Here is a 21452-nt window from a genome sequence, read left to right as displayed (position 1 = left end):
TGCAAATACTTACTGCAATTTCCCTGTGGGCCATGAGAATTGCAAAATTGGTTAGGTGGCTGCATGCACATGTCGTACGAGTTTTATTAGTGTCAACCAGCTTGCAGCCCTGGGTAGACCAATATCCCATCATAGTTCTCTCCGAGTAGTTCCAGAAGGAGCAGTTTGCATTGAAATAATTGTCAGGCTGGGAAATAAAATGACAAGATAAAATTAGGATTTTATACTCTAAGATGGCAATAGCAATTGTTTAATATGTGTAAAAGGTAATTTAGATTAAACTTTGCATGTTTCGGACTATAAAGTTTTTCATCAGCAAAATTGTAGACTATGTTATACAAGGCAGATACCTAACCTAAAAGGGGCTTTATAGTCCGAAACACTCTAAAGTATACTCTAAATTACCAAAGACCCATTTTACACAATCACAATTTCCATCTTCTGATTTTATATACTGATGGTAAACAGAATCATTTTTTCTTTTCTGACAAAAATTGCTCTGATAAATTCTATAAGGGCCAAGTGTTAAAAAATCCATCCTGTTTTCGGCCCCTTTTTGTTCTAAGGGACACAACAGAGATGACTCAAATCCTATAGTTAGTATGTCAAGGCACTAAAGAGAGTTAAGCAAACTACAGAAAATATGAGAAGAAAATAGCCACACAAATGTATTGTTCTTTGCCAATTCTGGAGATTTACATGGCTATCTATGCCCACTTATTCACTCTACTATAACTACAGCCAAATTCTGCAGACAATCTTCCAACACAGTGCAATTATTTAACTACTAACTTGCATTCTAAGGGATAGCAGAGGAATCACATCTCTTCAATTCTATATTGTTAAAAACACAATGCTTGATAATGATTCTGTTAATATGATCAGTAAAACAAACCAAAAAGATCTGCCACAAGAAAAAGGCAGAGTCCTAGAACTCTGTTATCATGCTGGTAAGGTAAGAGTTAATTTTCATTCTAAAACAAATTACAGGCATTTACATTTTCCTGTTGATTACTGAATTAGCTTTCATTAAGAATACACTTAAATTCTAATAATCACTGAACCAGGCTCATTTAATTTTATGTTCGCAGACTTAAATAAACTTGTGTCTCTGACCTGTCCAACATTTGAAATTCAAATAGATAGTCTTTTCTTTCCTCTCTGCCACTTCTCCATTCCCCTTGTTTCAATCCACAGCATGTCAGTTTTGCTTTCCTTCCTCACTGGTTTTATAACCTTCCACTACTTCATTAGCATACATAACTTACATCAATGTGTGGTAGGGTAAAAAGCACAGGATCTGTCAAGTATACTCGGCTGGATTCTTTATTGATTGAAACTGAAATGACGTGAGAATTCACTGCAATGGTGCTATTTCGACCAATAAAGTCAGCACCCAGTTTTATGGTTGCGTTTTCGGTACTAAGGAACTGTCCCAGACTCCGGTAAATGATGAACACCAACTTTGCAAGACCTAGGAAGGTAAAAACAGTCATATGTCTTTAAAGAAAATATGCTTATGAATAAGATAAGACACAGTAATAACAAAATGAAATCCTTATGAAATCTTTATTCAGATTAAGTTTACTGGGAAAGAGTAGATGTTATTTTAAATCTGCTTTTAAATGTTAAGCCGTATTTGTTATGTTAAGAGTCAAATACTCAGCACTTTAGAATTAACAGGTTTAACTGAACAAAAAAACCTATCAATTTTTAAAAACCTTTGCTTCATCTTACCATTCCTGCTGTTCTGTTTAACAGTATTTGCAGAGAGTTGGATTGAGCTGCCTGCTCCTTTGATGCCAAGAGGAAATTTAAAGTCTTGGACCTGTCCTTCTGTACTGAGTACTGCAACTTCCAGAACTGGATGAGGTAAAAGATAAAGGAGGGGAACAAAAGGGCATTCTTTATATTCACCGACAAAAAGGCAAACTGCACAGAAACCATTATTCTCCTTGTTTACTATTCTAAAAACTTTAGTGTTCAATTACAACAAAATTATGAACTAATAACTAAATTATTCTAAGAGGTCTTAAACTTTACTACTTTAAAAATTTTGGTGCAATCGTTTTAAAATTTTCATTAGAGTGTTACATATCCTGTGTTAACTAATTCTAGTCTTTTGGCCTATGAATGTGAAGTGTCTAATTTATAGCACACAACTATCAAAATTTCGATTACAGCAGTGAAATTAAAAGACGCTTACTCCTTGGAAGGAAAGTTAGCTAGACAGCATATTAAAAAGCAGAGACATTACTTTGTCAACAAAGGTCCGTCTAGTCAAGGCTATGGTTTTTCCAGTGGTCATGTATGGATGTGAGAGTTGGACTATAAAGAAAGCTGAGCACCAAAGAATTGATGCTTTTGAACTGTGGTGTTGGAGAAGACTCTTGAGAGTCCCTTCGTTTGCAAGGAGATCCACCCAGTCCATCCTAAAGGAGATCAGTCCTGAGTATTCACTGGAAGGACTGATGTTGAGGCTGAAACTCCAATACTTTGGGCACCTGATGCGAAGAGCAGACTCTTTGGAAAAGACTCTGATGCTGTGAAGGACTGAGGCCAGGAGGAGAAGGGGAAGACAAAGGATGAGATGGTTGGATGGCATCATCAACTTGATGGACATGAGTCTGAGTGAACTCTGGGAGGTGGTGATGGACAGGGAGGCCTGGTGTGCTGCAGTTCATGAGGTCGCAAAGAGTCAGACACAACTGTGCAACTAACTGAACTAAACTGAACTGACCAAAGTTTCACTGAAGTCATGTTAAACAAAAATATTTCAAAATTATTTTTTGATTCTATGTTAAAGTAATTTTCAATGGCCATTACTTGTTAATGGTAAAACACACTATGAAGTATAAAATTTGAATACTTCTACTGCATGTATCTATTTCTATGTATTGCTACATAATGTATTTCAATACATAAAGATTACATAGGTCAATTTTGCAGTAATAAGTTTTCGATAATTTCTAAAAGTAGTTGCCCAGCATAGCATTATTTATGAGAAAACGTCTATGTCTGGCATTATGTTCAAACTTCCCATTGATTCTCACTAGTACTGATCAATTTTTACATACTCAAGTTGGGCAATCTGGTCTGCCACTTGTTTGGGTAAAAAATATTTTACTGGGACACAGCCTCGATTATCTATTAACATATTGTCTAAGGCAGTTAAGTATTTGCAGCTTAGGCCACATGGCCTGCAAAGCTTAAAATGTGTACTCCTTGGATTTTTATAGAAAATTTTGCAAACCATTGCAGTATAATCCAAAGTTCAAAAATTCTAATGAGGTAGGAACATTAGGAAACAGGAAATGAAGTCAAGTCAATAAAAAAAACATTAAGAACATTTATATGATCAGCAAGACTCTGTTTAAAAAATACTACTCAATTCTGTTTAAAAAATAATATAGTAATATTCTCAACAAAAATGTTGTCTACTATAATTCCAATAAAGATTATAATATTTTATATCAGCATACATTTATTAAAAAAGAATGAAAAAATAGTTTCTACTAAGCTATTTCATATTAATAATTAGAATGTGCCATTTACTGATGAAATGAGAGAAACTGGATGGAAAAATTTTCATTTCAGATATTTGCATTTTCAAAAGTAACACATAATTCAATAAATACAGTCCACATACTTTTCTCTAAATTTTACCCTCTCTGATGGCATATATCCTTGAATAGCTACTCCTGTATTTAGATAACATGTATATATATGCTTGTATGTGCATACACATGCACATACACACAGAGTCAATGTGTGTATGAATGTGAGTAATGAATTCACTCTTTGCCTTTTAGGAAAACAAACTCATACCATTATAGAGTAACTCTTGGATGCTATTTTTTTTAAATCTTTCTCAACTTTCTTTTGTAAAATACTTACAGATGCAACTATAAATATGAAATCATAACATTACAGAGATTTTTATAAGCTATGAGGCCACATGTCAAGCACCTGAAATATAAGTTTATAATGACAGACCTATAACTCTTAGAATTCTACCTGCTGTAGAAGCTAGTTGAGATACTTTGCTTAGAAAGATTAAGCAGGTGGGTATGTAGGTGATCACTTCCATGTGCGTGGGTAATGATTTGAAGGAGACAAGATGAATGATAAAAAAATACATCGAAAATATACCTCCCTCTTCTTCACACTGAAAGGGGTTCTCAATTATTAATTATTCTTAAAACAAGACAAGACAGAGTAGAAGGAAATCTTTTAAGCTTTCATGAAGTATCCCAAATATATATGAACAAAGAGTTAATTTCATTTAACATATAATAATGCTTAAAATAATGTTGATAGTAAAAATAATTTGTTTGAATTATCAAAAACAGGATCATTACGATAAATCTTAGTAGAGATGAAATAATCAACTTTATACTACAAATAAAGATAGACAAAGGGAAAATTTCCTAGAAACAAAACTGACTAAAACAAAAATTCAACAGTTTATGATCACTTAAGAAAATGAACTCATGGTTAAATATATACTGAATCTTTAACAAATTGATCCAGTAAGTGTTAAAAAAAATGTTTTTCAACTCATTTCATAAGATATATATAATCTTGATGCATAAAACAGTAAAAAATTATAGAATATTCTCACTTATTTAAAGTATGTAAAATATTTAATTATATATACATGTTGGTGCTGCTGCTGCTAAGTCGCTTCAGTCATGTCCAACTCTGTGCGACCCCATAGACGGCAGCCCACCTGGCTCCTCTGTCCCTGGGATTCTTCAGGCAAGAACACTGGAGTGGGTTGCCATTTCCTTCTCCAATGCATGAAAATGAAAAGTCAAAGTGAAGTCGCTCGGTTGTGCCCAACTCTTAGTGACCCCATGGACTACAGCCTACCAGGCTCCTCTGTCCATGGGATTTTCCCGGCAAGAGTACTGGAGTGGGGTGCCATTGCCTTCTCCGATATATACATGTTAAGTATATCCTAAACAAATGAAGTTTAACTGAAAAAGGCATACATAAATTAATGCATTACTGCTAAGTCACTTCAGTCGCATTAGAAAACACATTAATGTCTCTAGCCAAATTAAGAAACAAGAAAAATATTAAGAGAAAGAATTCAACAAATTTCAACATTCATGTAGTATAAAAAATCTTTATAAACAAGAAGGATAAAACAAAAATTCCTTGCCCAGATAAAGGCTTAATGATCAGTTAAGGGTTAGTATCCAAACCTATAGAAAAAAATGATGAAAAACTAGAAGCATATTTTTAAAAGTCAGGTTGATCCCTATCACTAAGTTTTATTTAACACTGTATAAAAGACCTAGCTAAGACAGTAATTCAAGAATAACAAAAACGTACAAAGACTAGGAGGAAAAAGCAATTTGTTAATCATTTATAGAAAATATAGTCAACTACATAGTAATGTGAGGAAGACTATACCATCACAAGGAACATAATTTAGCAAGCTGCAATCAGCAAAATCAACTGTATACTAATAAACAATCAGAATATATAACTTTTTAAAATACTATTTACAATAGAAATAGTGTACATTTCCTAGAAATAAGCCTAGATGTCCCAAGACATTTCTGGGAGAAATATGTAACTTTCCTAGGAAACCTAGCAACAGATGGAGAATTCTATCATTCTCCAATCTGGGAGAACTCAACAGATAAATCTGTGACACTTCTTTCAAAGTCTATCTACACACTCAGTATAATTCTAATAAAAACTCCAACAGAAATTTTTATAGTATGTGGAACTTGACAGGCTGATTTTAAAATACACATGGAAGAAACATGCCAAAAAGCAGCTAAGAGGAATTCGATTCCTCAAGGAGCAGGGTTGAAAGAACTCACCAGATATTAATATTACTAAAAAAAAAAGCAACAATGTAAAACAGACACTCCCAACATGTACAGAAACTTGATATATGACCGAGATATCTTGACAAACCACTGGGTAAAGGAATGAATTATGTTTTGGAAGTGCTGAAACAACTGATTATCCATATGGAAAAAAACTAAAATTAGTTCCCTCACTAATATCATAAATAAAATAAATTTCAGGTTGGATTAAAAATATAAATGCAAAAAGGCAAAGCTTTTTCATTTCTAAATAAAGTATAAAATCTTTATCACTACAAAGCAGAGAGAACTTTCTTGGTCAAGGGACCGAAAGAAAAAACACACTGTATTTTTAAGTAAGATTTCAAAAGTATCAATCTTAAAAGAAGAGACTCATAATTTGATTTTATTATTCTGTAAAACAAAATATTAATATACAAAGTAAAAAGAGAAGACACAGAATAAATATTTGCAAACTATGTAATCTTCAAAGAATTAGTTTCCAGAATGTTCCAGAATGTATTAGCTACAGAGAAAGAGATGAACAGGAAAAAATGTGGATAACATATTCACAAGAGAGAAAATTAAAATACTCAATAAATGCATTAAATAATCAGGGAACTGCAAATTAAAATATGTGATCAATTCAGGTCTATTAGAATGACAAAATTTATATCAATAATAGAACTTTGGCAAAGAGAGTGATAGGGAACAGTGGTGATATTACTGGTGAGAGTGTAAAATTGGTAAAGCAGTAGAAAGCAATTTGGCAGTGTTTAGTAAAGTTAAACATGGGCATGATCTATCACTCCAAAACTATTTCCAGGTTTGTGTGTGTGCCTGTGTGTGTGTGTGCATATGTGTCTACAAAGGTATAAAGGATGAGTAAGAGACATAAAAAAACCTTCCTCTCAGTTTTTCTAATATCATCAATAAAGCATAAGCTACTAAAATATCTATCACAGGCATAGTTAAATAGCTGTGCATTCTTAGGACAAATGAATGAACAAGAGATGAACATATCAATGGGCATAAATATGAAAAATGTACAGTTATATTTATAGTGTGAAATCATTCATGTTAAAACATGAAAGTGAAGTGAAAGTCACTCAGTTGTGTCTGACTCTGCAACCCCTTGGCATTCTCCAGGCCAGAATACTGGAGTGGGTAGCCTTTCCCTTCTCCAGGTGATCTTCCAATTCAGGAATTAAACCAAGGTCTCCTGCATTACAGGTGGATTCTTTACCAACGGAGCTATCAGGGAAGCCCTAAAATATGAAAGGTAGTTGCTAAACTATCTTTAACACATACCTGTAGAGCAAAAGTAAATAAATAAAAACTTACTAATGCTTACAAGTAAAGTAAGAATGATGGCTACCCCCTTCTTAATCTGATCCGGAAGGAGGGGCCCAGAGGATTTCTAGATTATATATACCTATTTCTTTCCTCCAAACTTGAAGTAAATATGGTGAAATGCTATGATGTGGCTCAGTGGATGACTGGTACACAGATGTTTATGATTTTCTCTATACTCTTGTATACTTCGAACAATATATGCTTTGTTCAACATATTTCCCAAAAGTGAATATACTTGATCCACAGGAGAACCACCTGGAGCCTCACTCATAGCCAGTGCTGTTGATGGGATTTTAATATAGTTATCTCTCCTTATGTTTGTCAAATTCATTTCTGCATAGTGGCTGCAGTGAGTGGAAAGGGGAAGAAAAATAAGAGAGTGTATAGGAAAAACTAGGACCTCTGGCAGCCGACCAGCATTGTACCATGTTCTACTAGCTTGAGTCCCAGGGTAAAAACAACCAGAGTAGATGGTACAGAGCAGAGCAAAGTCGAGACTCAGGTGACATGGAGTTAAGGAGTCATAAACTTTATTGTTTAGAGCTGCTGTGACTCTGGGGTTTTTGTTACCACAATATAACTAAGCTTAAACTGATATATACAACCAAGTCGGCTGCTAAGCACATTGGGAAAATAAACTATAGGGAATTCTATAATGCTGGAATAGGCTGATAATAACTAAACCACCTAATCAATCTTAAGATCATAAAGAAAGACACTCAAATATGTGTTTCTATTCATAAGATGCAAAAGAAAATTATTGGGGGGGGGGAGGTAGAGTGGAATTTAAATTGGAGGTTATTAGACGAGCCAAAGAACCTAGAAGGTAGAAGGAAAATTTTTTCTCTCCTGTACGAGCAATGCATCAGTCAGATGTAAATGAATTTGTGTACTGGTTAAACAAACTGCTGCTGCTGCTGCTAAGTCACTTCAGTCATGTCTGATTCTGTGCGCTCCCATAGACGACAGCCCACCAGGCTCCCCTGTCCCTGGGATTCTCCAGGCAAGAACACTGGAGTGGGTGGCCATTTCCTTCTCCAATGCATGAAAGTGAAAAGTGAAAGGGAAGTCACTTAGTTGTTTCCGACTCTTAGAGACTACATGGACTGCAGCCTACCAGGCTCTGCCTCCCATGGGATTTTCCAGGTGAGAGTACTGGAATGGGGTGCCATTGCCTTCTCAGTAAACAAACTAGGTACTAACAAATTTCCAAAAATTAAATAATTGAAGTCTCCTTTTTATCATGTGAACTGATTTTTTTAAAAAAATTATTTAAAGTATGGCAATGGCTTGTGTTCTTTTTTCTTAAAGTCTAAGGTGAAGGTGAAGTCGCTCAGTCGTGTCCGACTCTTTGCAACCCCGTGGACTGTAACCTACTAAGCTTCTCCGTCCATGGGATTGTCCAGGCAAGAACACTAGAGTGGACTGCCATTTCCTTCTCCAGGGGATCTTCCCTTCCCAGGGACTGAACCCAGGTCTCCCGCACTGGAGGCAGTTGCTTTAACCTCTGAGCCACCAGGGAAGCCCTTAAAGTCTAAGATACATATTAAATAATTTATGGTAATAATGTAATGTTAGGGTTTGCTTTAATAATACAATGATGAGAGGAATAAGTGAAACCAGATTAGCTAGATGTTGTTGAAGCTGGGTAATGAGGACTTTTTATCAAAATTAAAAACTTTTCCTTCTCTCAGGATATCATTAAGAAAATAGAACAGAGCGTCACATACTAAGGGAAATCACTCAGAATATACATAGATTTGACAAAAGATTCACGTCAGAAATATATAAACAATCCTAACAGTAAAGCATCTGCCTACAATGCTGGAGAACTGGGTTCGATCACTGGGTTGGGAAATCCCCTGGGGAAGGAAATGGCAACCCACTCCAGTACTCTCGCCTGGAAAATCTCATGGATGGAGGATCCTGGTAGGCTATAGTCCATGGGGTCACAAAGACTCACACACGACTGAACAACTTCACTTTCTTTCATTTTCACTTTCTATAATCCAATAATAAGACAAATAACTAAAATGGGCAAAATATATAAGCAGATACTTTACAAAAAGATATATGAATAGCCAAAAAGCACATGAAAAGTTGGAACAGTTTTCAGTAAAATATAACTTAGCAACCATACAAATGAAAAGTAAAACTAAAATGAGATTCCATTAAAAACCATTAAAATGGCTAAAATGAAAAAGACATTTGAAAACACAATTGTAAATGCTGGTGAGAATGTGAAGCAACTAAAACTCTAATTTTTGTTAGGAATATAAAAGGGTACAACCATTTGGGAAAATATGAACTTGACTAGTAATAGTCAAAAATTGAGAACAAACTAAATGTATGACCAACCAAGTGAGTAGATACAAAAATATGGTTGTCTCCTTAAAATGGAAATTCAGCAATAAGAATGATTTAATTACTGATGCTGGCACCAAAACAGATGAATCTCAATAACATTATACTGTATAAAAGAAGCAAGATCAAAAAGAGCATATAGTTTATGATTCCATTAACTGAAGGTCTAGAAAAAGCAAAATTATAGTGACATAAAACAGATCAGTGGTTGCTTGGGGCTGGGAATATGAAAAAAAAACTATCAAAGATTATAAAAGACCCTTTTGAGGTAGGTGAAATATTGACCAAGCAGTTGGTTAAACGGGTGTACATTGTCAACACTCATGAAAAAGTACACTTTAAAACAGTTGCTTTTATTGTATATAAAATATACCTCAAAGCTGATTTTAAAAAGCTATACTCAGATATAATTATAACATAAAATTTTACCATTATATAAGGTCCTGTATAAGGGTAAAACATGTAATCAAGTGAAAATAGGGATTCAAGGAGAAACCACTAAGGAGGAAAATCAAATTGTCTTAATAAACAAAGATACTGTAGCCATACTCTAACTTTAGATAAGAACATAGAATGAAGACATAAAAGGATAATGGGATATTTTAGTCCTCATATCTGAAAAGAGAACTCCTCCTAGGAAAAAGTTGAATCTTGAGTGTCATTAAATTATGGATGATATTTTTCACAAAATTGTGAAATAAAAGATTGGAATATATAAAATGATCTTCATAGCATTAATTCTTGGGTAATCAATACATGAATACATTAAGATCAGGACCTTATTTTTTTGTATTGAGGTATAGCTGATTACCAATGTTATGATGGTTTTGGGTGAGCAGAGAAGGGACTCAGCCATACACATACATGCATCTATTTCACCTAAATCAAAACCCTTATAACTATACAGCGGAAGTGAGAAATAGATTTAAGGAACTAGATCTGATAGACAGTGCCTGATGAACTATGGACGGAGGTTCATGACACTGTACAGGAGACAGGAATCAAGACCATTCCCAAGAAAAAGAAATGCAAAAAAAGCAAAATGGCTGTCTGAAGACACCTTACAAATAGCTGTGAAAAGAAGACAACTGAAAAGCAAAGGAAAAAGGAAAGATATACCCATTTGAATGGAGAGTTCCAAAGAATAGCAAGGAGAGATAAGAAAGCCTTCGTCAGCAATCAATGCAAAGAAATAGAGGAAAACAATAGAATGGGAAGGATTAGAGATCTTGTCAAGAAAATCAGATACCAAGGGAACATTTCATGCAAAGATGGGCTCAATAAAGGACAGAAATGGTAGGGACCTAACAGAAGCAGAAGAGGTGGCAAGAATACAAAGAAAAACTGTACAAAAAAGATCTTTACAACCCAAATAATCACAATGGTGTGATCACACACACTCACCTAAAGCCAGACATCCTGGAATGTGAAATCAAGTGGGCCTTAGGAAGCATCACTACCAACAAAGCTAGTGGAGGTGATGGAATTCCAGTTGAGCTATTTCAAATCCTAAAAGATGATGAGCTAAAAGTGCTGCACTCAATATGCCAGCAAATTTGGAAAACTCAGTAGTGACCACAGGACTGGAAAAGGTCAGGTTTCTTTCCAATCCCAAAGAGAAGCAATGCCAAAGAATGCTCAAACTACTGCACAATTGCACTCATCTCACACACTAGTAAAGTAATGCTCAAAATTCTGAAAGCCAGGCTTCAGCAATACGTGAACCATGAACTTCCTGATGTTCAAGCTGGTTTTAGAAAAGGCAGAGGAACCAGAGAGCAAATTGCCAACATCTGCTGCATCATTGAAAAATCAAGAGAGTTCCAGCAAAACATCTATTTCTGCTTTATTGACTACGCCAAAGCCTTTGACTGTGTGGATCATAATAAACTGTCGAAAATTCTGAAAGAGATGGGCATACCAGACCACCTGACTTGCCTCTTGAGAACCTGTATGCAGGTCAGGAAGCAACAGTTAGAACTGGACATGGAACAACAGACTGATTCCAAACAGGAAAAGGAGTACGTCAAGGCTGTATATTGTCACCCTGCTTATTTAACTTCTATCAGAGTATATCATGAGAAACGCTGGGCTGGTAGAAGCACAAACTGGAATCAAGATTGCCAGGAGAAATTTCAATCACCTCAGATATGCTGATGACACCACCCTCATGGCAGAAAGTAAAGAGGAACTAAAAAGCCTCTTGATGAAAGTGAAAGAGGAGAGTGAAAAAGTTGGCTTAAAGCTCAACATTCAGAAAACAAAGATCATGGCATCTGGTCCCACCACATCATGGGAAATAGATGAGGAAACAGTTTTGGGGGCTCCAAAAATCACTGCTGATGGTAATTGCAGCCATGAAATTAAAAGACGCTTACTCCTTGGAAGCAAAGTTATGACCAACCTAGATAGCATATTAAAAAGCAGAGACATTACTTTGCTGAGAAAGGTCCATCTAGTCAAGGCTATGGTTTTTCCAGTGGTCATGTATGGATGTGAGAGTTGGACTGTGAAGAAAGCTGAGTACTGAAGAATTGATGCTTTTGAAATGTGGTGTTGGAGAAGGCTCTTGAGAGTCCTTTGGACTGCAGGGAGATCCAACCAGTCCATTCTGAAGGAGATCAGCCCTGGGATTTCTTTGGAGGGAATGATGCTGAACCTAAAACTCCAGTACTTTGGCCACCTCATGGGAAGAGTTGACTCACTGGAAAAGACTCCGATGCTGGGAGGGGTTGGGGGCAGGAGGAGAAGGGGACGACAGAGGATGAGATGGCTGGATGGCATCACTGATTCGATGGATATGAGTCTGAGTGAACTCTGGGAGTTGGTGATGGACAGGGAGGCCTGGCGTGCTGCAGTTCATAGGGTCACAAAGAGTCAGACACGACTGCAACTGAATTGAATTGATTTTCCCTCCAAATTCCCTCCTGGGGCATTATTTTTCAGAAGTCAGTAAAACATGTACTATATATACTATGAGAAATCTATGCATAATGTTCTTTCTTTAATTAAAAAATAATTAAAAACCAGTGTAAAGGATAATCATGTAGAATTCCGAAAAATACAACAATTAGGAAAAAAAAATATTCCTGACCATTCTCAAACTAAGATAAAAATGTCTCTGACATATAACAATATGTATGTTCTACATATGTGAAGCTGATGGGAGCAGACAGACAATGTCAACCTGGCCTATCAAAATTTCTTGCACTCTTGGAAGGAGCTTAAGTGGTAAATTTTAGGTTTTTTTTTTTTTTTTTTGAGTGGGGGGCATTGCTTTTAAAATATTCTTCAAAAGATTTAAAAAACAAATGGAGGTCTCAACACAACACTTTAAATACTTTTTATGATTTATCTTCTGAGATTATCAAGTCTACACTCCTTTAACCTTACAGGCACATCCCTGAAAACATCTGGGAAGAATTGTTTAATGTGTATCTTAGGAAATTCATTAGACTACTAAATAAATTAAACTCAGAAATAACAGCTCTAGACAGAAAAGAGAACCTTTATTTTCTATTTCTACTAGCAATGGTAGATTATCACTTTCCTGTGACTGCTCTCCCAAAGCAAGCCATATTATTTTGACCTAAAATGAAGTTATTTATCACTTCAAACCTCAGAAAGTAATAAAAATATCATTTTAATAATACCCTCTTTCTAAAAACTCAGTTACTTAAAATTTTGTATCTAAATCCAGGTATCATAATCAGATTTATCTCTATTTTTCCCATACAATTTGCTTTTCTGCATTTTTAAATATAAAGTCCCACGTTTCAGTAAGCACAATAAGGCAATAAGATAGGGCATCCTAGACAGCAGAACTTCATTCAATATCTGCTGCTCCGATACATTCTTTCAATGACAGAGTAGTCTTTGTTCCCTTTTGTTTCCACATTTATGCTTTGGAAATTTCTTTCCTTTGCTAAAGGATACTATAAACTTCATCTGAGCCCAACCCCACTGAATAACAGTTCTAAATCAGTCAAGCCTATACTGACTGACAAGTCAATTCTATACTGATTATAGTATAATCCTTATATATTTAGTATAAATACGTTATAGATTATAGTATAATCAGTATAGAATTATACTAATTCATTAGTATAATTTCACTAAACTTATGGTACTTTTTTCAAATATCATCAAAAGTGAATTCTTGCCTCTCACTTCCAGCATTTAAATTCTAAATGATCCTCCAAAACTATCTGCAGCTATTTTGCAATCTATAAAGCATGAGTATTCTGCTGTATGGGGGATGTATATCACTGACCACATTTTCACCTGAAAGCAGTTGTGTTTAATATCAACATTTGGCTCACATATCTGTGCACCTAAAATATTTGACTGGGAGAACACATTCCAGAAAGTAATTTAAATTCATTTGGAACATATCATATATATGGAAAAGCATTTGCCCTAGTTCCATAGCAAGCATTATCACTACTTAAGCAATCCATATTCTGGCATTTAAGTACTCTAAACCCTTCTTTCCTTTAATGATTTTTCAGTTGGGAAAAAGTACATCAAACCAACTTTCATAAGACATAGATTTTGGCTTTTGCATTAATTTTATGAATGTGATCAGTTATATTTCTTATTAAGGGACAAACATAATTTGACAAAAGAAAAGCTTAGCACTTGGAAATAACTCAAAGGATTCACAATGGAATCATAATTCTCTTAAACATCTATCTTCTAAATAAAAATTAAACTTGACAATAGATTCACTCACCAATATTTTCTGTGGGCATTGACACCCTGGTTGGTTCTACGAGATTGTCAGCCAGGACAAACGCTCCTTCTTCCAATGTATCCAGCAACATCGTTGCAGTATGTGCTTGTTCAGAAGAATTCATGTGCTTCCATGATTCCAAAGCTTCAGGTCTCAGAAGATTGTCCACTGTATCAACAATTGCCTGCATCCATTAGAAGACCATCATTAGTACTGACTGCTTCTAGTACAAAGGTGATTTTCAATCACTGACTACTAAAATTGTAATATTTATCTATCTTGTTAAATTTATTATATTACACATACTTTATTATATCAAGATAAACATATGACGATTTACTCTTATGGAAGAATACCTGGACAACACATTATCTGGCCAACTTGATGTCTGACCCTTTCAAAATAGAACTAACTGAAGATTAGTAGACTACTATTTAATTATAAAGACTAAGTATAAAGAGAAAGCTCATTTCTGTTTATCTAATCATATCTCCATCATTGAAAAGAAAACCAGTGTCAGCTCTTAATCTGAGGTATTACACATAAATGCATGGTCACTCCTCCATACAATCTCAAGACTTAAATGTTCTAAATAGAAAACATTGGTATCTCTAGAGTAGCTTAATATATTTGCTTAAAAATTAAATCATGTTGGTTTTGGGAACCTGAACTAAAATAGTATCCAAAATTGTGCCTTATAACATTGTCTACTATTATCATTGGGAAAAAAACCAAGATGACTTCACAGTTTATAAATTATTTGTGAACATTTCCACTCTTCCAATTCCCCGGCTAGCTAAAAATACTAGAGAGTATACCATCATGTGTAAACAATGATCTGATTTTAAGGGGATCAGGAAAACAGTCAAAATATTTAAAGCCTGACTAATAATTTAATAAAAACAGAAAGGCAAAATAAAGTCCTTATAAATATACATGTTATAAATATTCATATATATAGGTTTAGTGTATTACCATGCAAAACAATATAAAATAAAAATATAACCCAGTCAGTTATGCAATTGAAAGTTGGCTTTTGCACTGATACTTACTGTAGTTGTACACTGACTATGGCTTAATAACTGAAATCACTAAGTTTATTTCCTCTTTCTCCCATGTACCTAGTCACAGTGCATCATTAAGCCCAAATATAAATTGCTCTGATCTACTGTCAATCATTGAGAAAAAAGAACACACATTGTACAAACACAACAAAAATGGCCTGTTTGAGGTACTGTATTGAAATGAGCTGATGGAAAAGTTGTTTGAGGCTACTGTCAGAGTGAGATTAATTAGCTTAATCCATCTTAATATCCTTGTTTTGTCTGCCATGTGAGTCACCAAGACCTTCCTGGCAGGTAGAAGATACTTGCAAGTGGAGGCAAAGGCTTTTCTCTCTACTGGGAGATACAATAGTCAAAATGCGCACATTGATATTGCTGCATCCATTAACTGGAGTGGAACAGAAAGTGGTCTGCTGAGGCCAGATTCAACAGTTACCAAGAAATACAGACTGGAGCCTCTAATATAAGCCACAAATGAATCCTTTGTCACAAAGCAGGTATTTGTTTCATTTGCATAGTGTAAGTCAGCTTCTAATTTGTAATTTAAGGTGTTTTCTTAGTCTTATCTGAACAGAGCAGCTCATTTGAGACATACTGAAAATGACACTGGTCAGAAATTAAGGTCATGCTGAAATTTACTACCTATACACATAACTCGCTGATGGCATGCTTTCATTAATTTGAATCGCTCCTTATTTATTATCATTTGTATTTTTCTAGTGGAATCAAAACGATCATTACACTAATCATATTCCTGAAGTAGTCTCCCTGCCAAAGAAAAAAAGCTGTACTACTCCCACTGAGATATACATCCTGGGCAACATACCAATTATTACATTTCACACATTAACTAATACCTTAAAGGTGAGTTGAAAATTTCAGTATGACACATTCTATAAATTTCAGCATGTAATTCTTTGACCCCATTAAACAGTCTAATAAGGGACTTTCAAAATATTAATACCTAAAAAAAGACTTTCCCACTGCTTTTTCTTTTAAAGTTCTCAGATCCAACAATGTCCTATTACTAGCTAGTGAAATGCTATTATTTCTCCAGATCTTGCCAACCAAAATTGGTGAAGTCATACCTTCTGACTAATCTCTGTTTTACAAAATTTACAAAGTTCTTTTGTTTTGTTTTCATACGCATATAAATGACTTCTACGTTTGATTGACTAGGAATATGGTCCCCAGATGAGTAAAGTTAGAAAGTAACCATACCCAGCAAAATGAACTTCTAAACTTCACAGAATAAAATAAAATGTAATGTAGTCTTATTATTTTGATCTATCATACAGTTAGCTTGGCATAATTCTATGGTTAGTTTCACCATATTTCCTATTTTACTTGCGTATACCAGCGAGGAAAATTGGCTTCAGTAGAAAAAGATTCTGAGGCAAACAGTGACTTTCTGTTCCTATTATCCTTCACAAAAACCTATATATCTACAGTACAGTCACATTATTTATATTTCATTCCTAGTAACCCCTCCCAATATCAACCTGATTCTAGTAACGACACCTAAAATTTTCAAAACAAAGCCTATTTTATTTAAGAGTACACCACAGAGATAAGAAAGCAGTGACTTTTTCATGCACATACATTATGACTATACAGTCTTTGATATGATAAACTGCGAAGAATATATCATAGCTGTTTTACTGAAGTTGTTTTTAATCCACAAAGATGACAACAGGGGATAACAAGACTTTATGATTACTTTCCAATTCAGAGGATATTTCATTTAAATTCCTGTATGTTTGGATGAATGCAAAAACAGCCAAAAATATAAAAATAAGCTATTTGCTTATTCTGAGAGTAATATACCTGGGAAAAGAAACATTTGTACAGCTGATATGGGGCACATTATATAATTATCAAAGACTGAAACACATTGGTTCATGCAGCAAGATGATAAAGCGTAGCAGGAAGCTGAAGAAGGGAGAAAGCAGGGTGACAGCACAGGAGAGATACCTTAAGGTAAGCCCTGCATGTCTTCTCTCGTTTTTGGAGCTTTTTAGTAAAAGAAAAGAAAATCAGAGGTTAGATTTTTATCTGTTGCATATGGGGAAAGAAGAAGAAATCCTACAAAAATTAAATTGGCGGTCCTGAGCTCAGTGATTATTATGTACTGTAGTCCTCTGGACTTCTGTGAGTGTATACTGACTGCCAAGATTGTGTATTCACAGCTTTTAGCTTTATTTTGCTAAATATAATAATGCAAAGTATCTTGATAAAACTAGAGACAAAATATGTGATAAAAAGCAAGAAAAAACCTATAAAGTCATTTTAGCCACAGATTTCAGATTCATATGAATTTCATATAAACACTTTATAGTATGGTTAAAATAACTATCAAATTTTTGTCAAGGTGAGAAAAATTAGTAGCACTAACACACTATACTTCTACCAAAAAAAACTTGTCCTTCTCCCCAAACCTAATATTAAAAACAAATTTTTTAGTATCTAACAGTCCTGTAACAATTTTGTTATAATCACATGAGTTGCCTGTATTAGTATATGAGTTGTTTAACACAATCTCTCCAATTGCAGATAATGCCTTCCAAAGTGAGAGTACTGACAACAACCAGGTAGATGAAGTTTACCACCGACTAATTTTCCCTCAGGTAATTAGCATCATCTTGGGGGGGGGAGCAACGAGGGGAGTGCACGTTGCTCCTTTCGCAACTACAATTATTTCTTGAGATATGAACCAAATTAGAAGTTTTGTTTCTATTCGTATGTCATGGGGACCAAAAGTTAGGCAGTCAACTGCTGAAGAATCCAGAGCAGACATACAAAACATCTAACTGAAAATAACAAAAAGTTTCTCCCTACCTTGTTATAACTCCGTCCAGCTGAATCCTTTTCACTAGGTTTCAGTTCCTGCAGCTGTGCATCAAGAATGTCCACCAACTGCTCCATCAATCTCACTGAAGAACTCACATCACCAGCAAACACTGGCCCTTTGGTATGTTTAGCCAGTTCATTGGCAAGGCTAGCAGCATTTTCTCCGCTTCTAATCTGAAATGAGAGTTTATATTATCTCAGTAAAGATTTCTTGTTGTTTGTGGCTTCTTTTTTTTCCCAGGGATCTTTGTTGTGGTGAGAAAAATATACACAAACATGTCAAAATCTGCAACTAACTGAGACCAATAACTTTCTCTTTATTTCAGATGATTAAAGGTTCTTAGATCCTCAAAAAGAAATTCTTAGGCAGGCATTTAAAGGAAACAAAAGAGAAAAAAAGTCCTTTAAAAATTTTTGGAGACAACTCTCTCATTTCACTGCAACCATTTTAAACTGCTGCTTAGAAATCTTATTAATTTATTCCAATGATCCAGAAATTTAAGTCAGAATGTAATCAGTATAACACTGAGGGTTATTATTTATTGCCTGCCTTTCAGAAAGGTGGTAAAACTAAAATGTCACTACTTTACACTGCATTAAAGTTACTAATGCCTTTAAAGTCATTTTTACTTATTCTGTCATAATCATCTGTGATATGAACATCTGCTTGCATTCTGTGGATTCAGTTGCAAACTTAATGACATTTGATTTATTAGGCCAGTGCACTATTTGTCTTATGAACATCAAAAGAAACAGAACAAACTAAATATGAATGAAATTAAGCAAGTATGTATTCATTAAAAAGCTTCACATAGAAAACAGCATGCCCTGAAACATATGTAACTTTGAATAAATAGTTTACAGACAAAACTATGCATAATTTTTTACTTTCATACTGAACAAAGAACAACGAAGCTGGTCTTAACATACAAAGCTAAATTATTTATGTTAGAAGTTAAAGCCCTTAATCACCAATGTGTATCATATTAAAAGGTTCCAACCAACCTTCTGAGCCAGCTGATTTACCCAGTGTGAGGTACAGTTGCTAAGATCAGGGCCCTTAGGGTTCCATGTTCCAGTGGAAAGCACGCAGAGATACGAGGCAGTTCCTACAACAGATGCAGAAAACAACAGTGAAATTGAAACCATTTTTCCTGCATGCATTCGGGAAATCTACTATGATGATCCCACTCCGTGTGTTAAATTTTGAATAAACGCTAATGGAAGTAGTTGACAATAACTGACAAAAAGCAGAATATAAACAGTAAATATAAAGTCGGCACAGAAATATCAGACATTTACAGCAAACAAACAAAAAGCCCTTTTTCTTGGGACTCATCCAAAATGATACTTTGTAATGAGAAACACAGCTGTTAGGCAGTCTCACTACAGAATCCATGGGCCTAAATCTCAGGCTTGACCTAGGACTTGGAAGAAGGAGTGGGAATTCAAAGCCTGATCTTAAAAGACTTTTATAGTTTCAAAACCTTTGTCTACAGGTGCTATATTACCAAAGTAACAAAATAACAGTTAAGTTAGCTATTGTAAATATCTCTTTCCTCAAATAAAATCACTTCAGTGTAATTCAGAACCTACTTAAAGTGTCAATAGTATATGCAGTATCAATATTTGACAGGAAATACCTCTTGTTCCCTTGGGACACGGTCGTTCAACCATCATTCCCCTTTGTGTCTGAGGCCACCTTATCCCCCTCGCGTCTAATGCTTCGCAGAATCTCTCTGGCAGGGGAAAAATATTTGTTACAGGAGGAATTTTGGTTGTAGAAACTGCTGGAGGTGCTTTTGTCCCTTTGCTTCCTTCCTGCGATCCAGCTACAGTTGTGCTCATGGGGCCTTTCTGTGAAGTAGTGCTTGTGGTTGATACTGTGGTTTTGAACATCTCAGCTGAAGAAGTTATTGTCACAGCTGTGGTAGGCACTATGGAAAAGAGATGAGTATGTTAATCTCAAACACACATCACATTCATATGTGAATGTCTGCACAGGCGCACACACACACACACACACACACACACACACAAAACACAATCATCCCAAACCAACAAAATGGAGATCACTGAGAATATCCACAGGTTAGGAAGAATGAATCTCTTCATTTATTCCAAATTATTCATATTGTTGGCTAAGTGACTGGCAGTTTGTGTTTTATCCTAGATTTTGCTGACTGTGTTTTAGGCTTACTTTTCAATGAAATATTTGATAATACAGTTTATGTACAATTTCAATATATATTATCCAACAGGAAATGAAGGATAGTTTAATATAAAGTTTCAATGTACATATCAAGTATGGTGTCATATCAGATAATTTAGAAAAAGCCATTTCTTATATAAGTTCATACTCTGAAACAATAAAACTCAAAGTATCAGCAAAAGTCTGACTATTACATAATAATTAGGACAATATAAAATTTCAAGTCACCCACTCTACATCTTACAGGGAAACAAATACTGTGACATCTTTCCACCCAGCAGCCATTCTTGCTTGAAAGATTTTTGAGCATGGCTGATTAGATCCAAACAGAAGATAAGCTTGGCATGTTTGTTCTGTTTTAGTAAGGAAACATCTGAGGCTTTGACATCTTTCTTTTTGAAAAGATAGGTATGAAAAGAAACTAGTTCTGATCAGAGGTTATATATAATCTCATCAAGATAACAAGCTGGACCAAATTATGCCTAATTCAAAACCAACTCTACATATTAATAGAAATTTTAAAAGGACCTACAGTTAACTCACTTAAAAACAGAAATTTAAAAAGAAAAAAAATTTAGGGTTATTCTGGACTTCCAACATTATTTTACAACTGTTAATCCATTAGGTTAAAATAATAATGGAGTTTAATGTTTTCATTCATTAATGACCACTTAGTTTAAAAAACAAAAAAATTCTGTCAGTAAAACTTTAATGGCATCATTTAAAATCTATTAGGTGATCACACTATAAAGTTTTATCAACATTTAGATTACTGAATCTTAAGACTTTATAATTTTGAGGCTTTAAATTTAAATAAAGCAGAATTAAAAATAACTATTTTTAATGATAATCTTATAAAACATTAAGTTATTTTATGGTTTTGCTACACAAAAGAACCAGAATAGAACATTAAAACTTCTTGGAAAACAAGTTCATATTATCACTGACATAATTAGTATTTTAAGCTCTGGTCCCTAGATGGTTTGCATAATTCTGACTCTATGACAGAGTATGCTAAGTTTATCAGAAAAAGCAGTGTA

At 34.7% G+C, this 21452-nt stretch overlaps 1 protein-coding gene across 34 annotated transcripts in view; it reads right to left on the bottom strand.

Moving 5' to 3' along the window:
* The window catches only part of ADGRL2 (adhesion G protein-coupled receptor L2), a 205810-nt gene that overhangs the window by 24111 nt on the left and 160247 nt on the right, over positions 1 to 21452 (bottom strand). For 17 of the 34 annotated variants that reach the window (XR_011258141.1, XR_011258140.1, XM_069595711.1 and 14 more), the window contains 8 exons: positions 19844 to 20137; positions 19206 to 19309; positions 18189 to 18374; positions 17325 to 17363; positions 14287 to 14470; positions 1738 to 1863; positions 1269 to 1474; positions 14 to 187 (listed from right to left, as the gene is read on the bottom strand). Coding sequence is in view for 31 of the 34 variants with exons in the window: in XM_069595711.1 (XP_069451812.1) it covers positions 14 to 187; positions 1269 to 1474; positions 1738 to 1863; positions 14287 to 14470; positions 17325 to 17363; positions 18189 to 18374; positions 19206 to 19309; positions 19844 to 20137 (1313 nt within the window). In the remaining 3 variants the exon portion in view is untranslated. The remainder of the gene's footprint in view (positions 1 to 13; positions 188 to 1268; positions 1475 to 1737; positions 1864 to 14286; positions 14471 to 17324; positions 17364 to 18188; positions 18375 to 19205; positions 19310 to 19843; positions 20138 to 21452) is intronic. The other 17 variants (XR_011258142.1, XM_069595825.1, XM_069595816.1 and 14 more) reach the window with 1 other exon arrangement.

This window comes from Ovis canadensis, chromosome 1, assembly GCF_042477335.2.
Source record: "Ovis canadensis isolate MfBH-ARS-UI-01 breed Bighorn chromosome 1, ARS-UI_OviCan_v2, whole genome shotgun sequence".
Lineage (NCBI taxonomy): Eukaryota > Metazoa > Chordata > Mammalia > Artiodactyla > Bovidae > Ovis > Ovis canadensis.
Note: the sequence above shows the minus strand (reverse complement) of the source record. Positions and strands in the feature narration are given on the sequence as shown.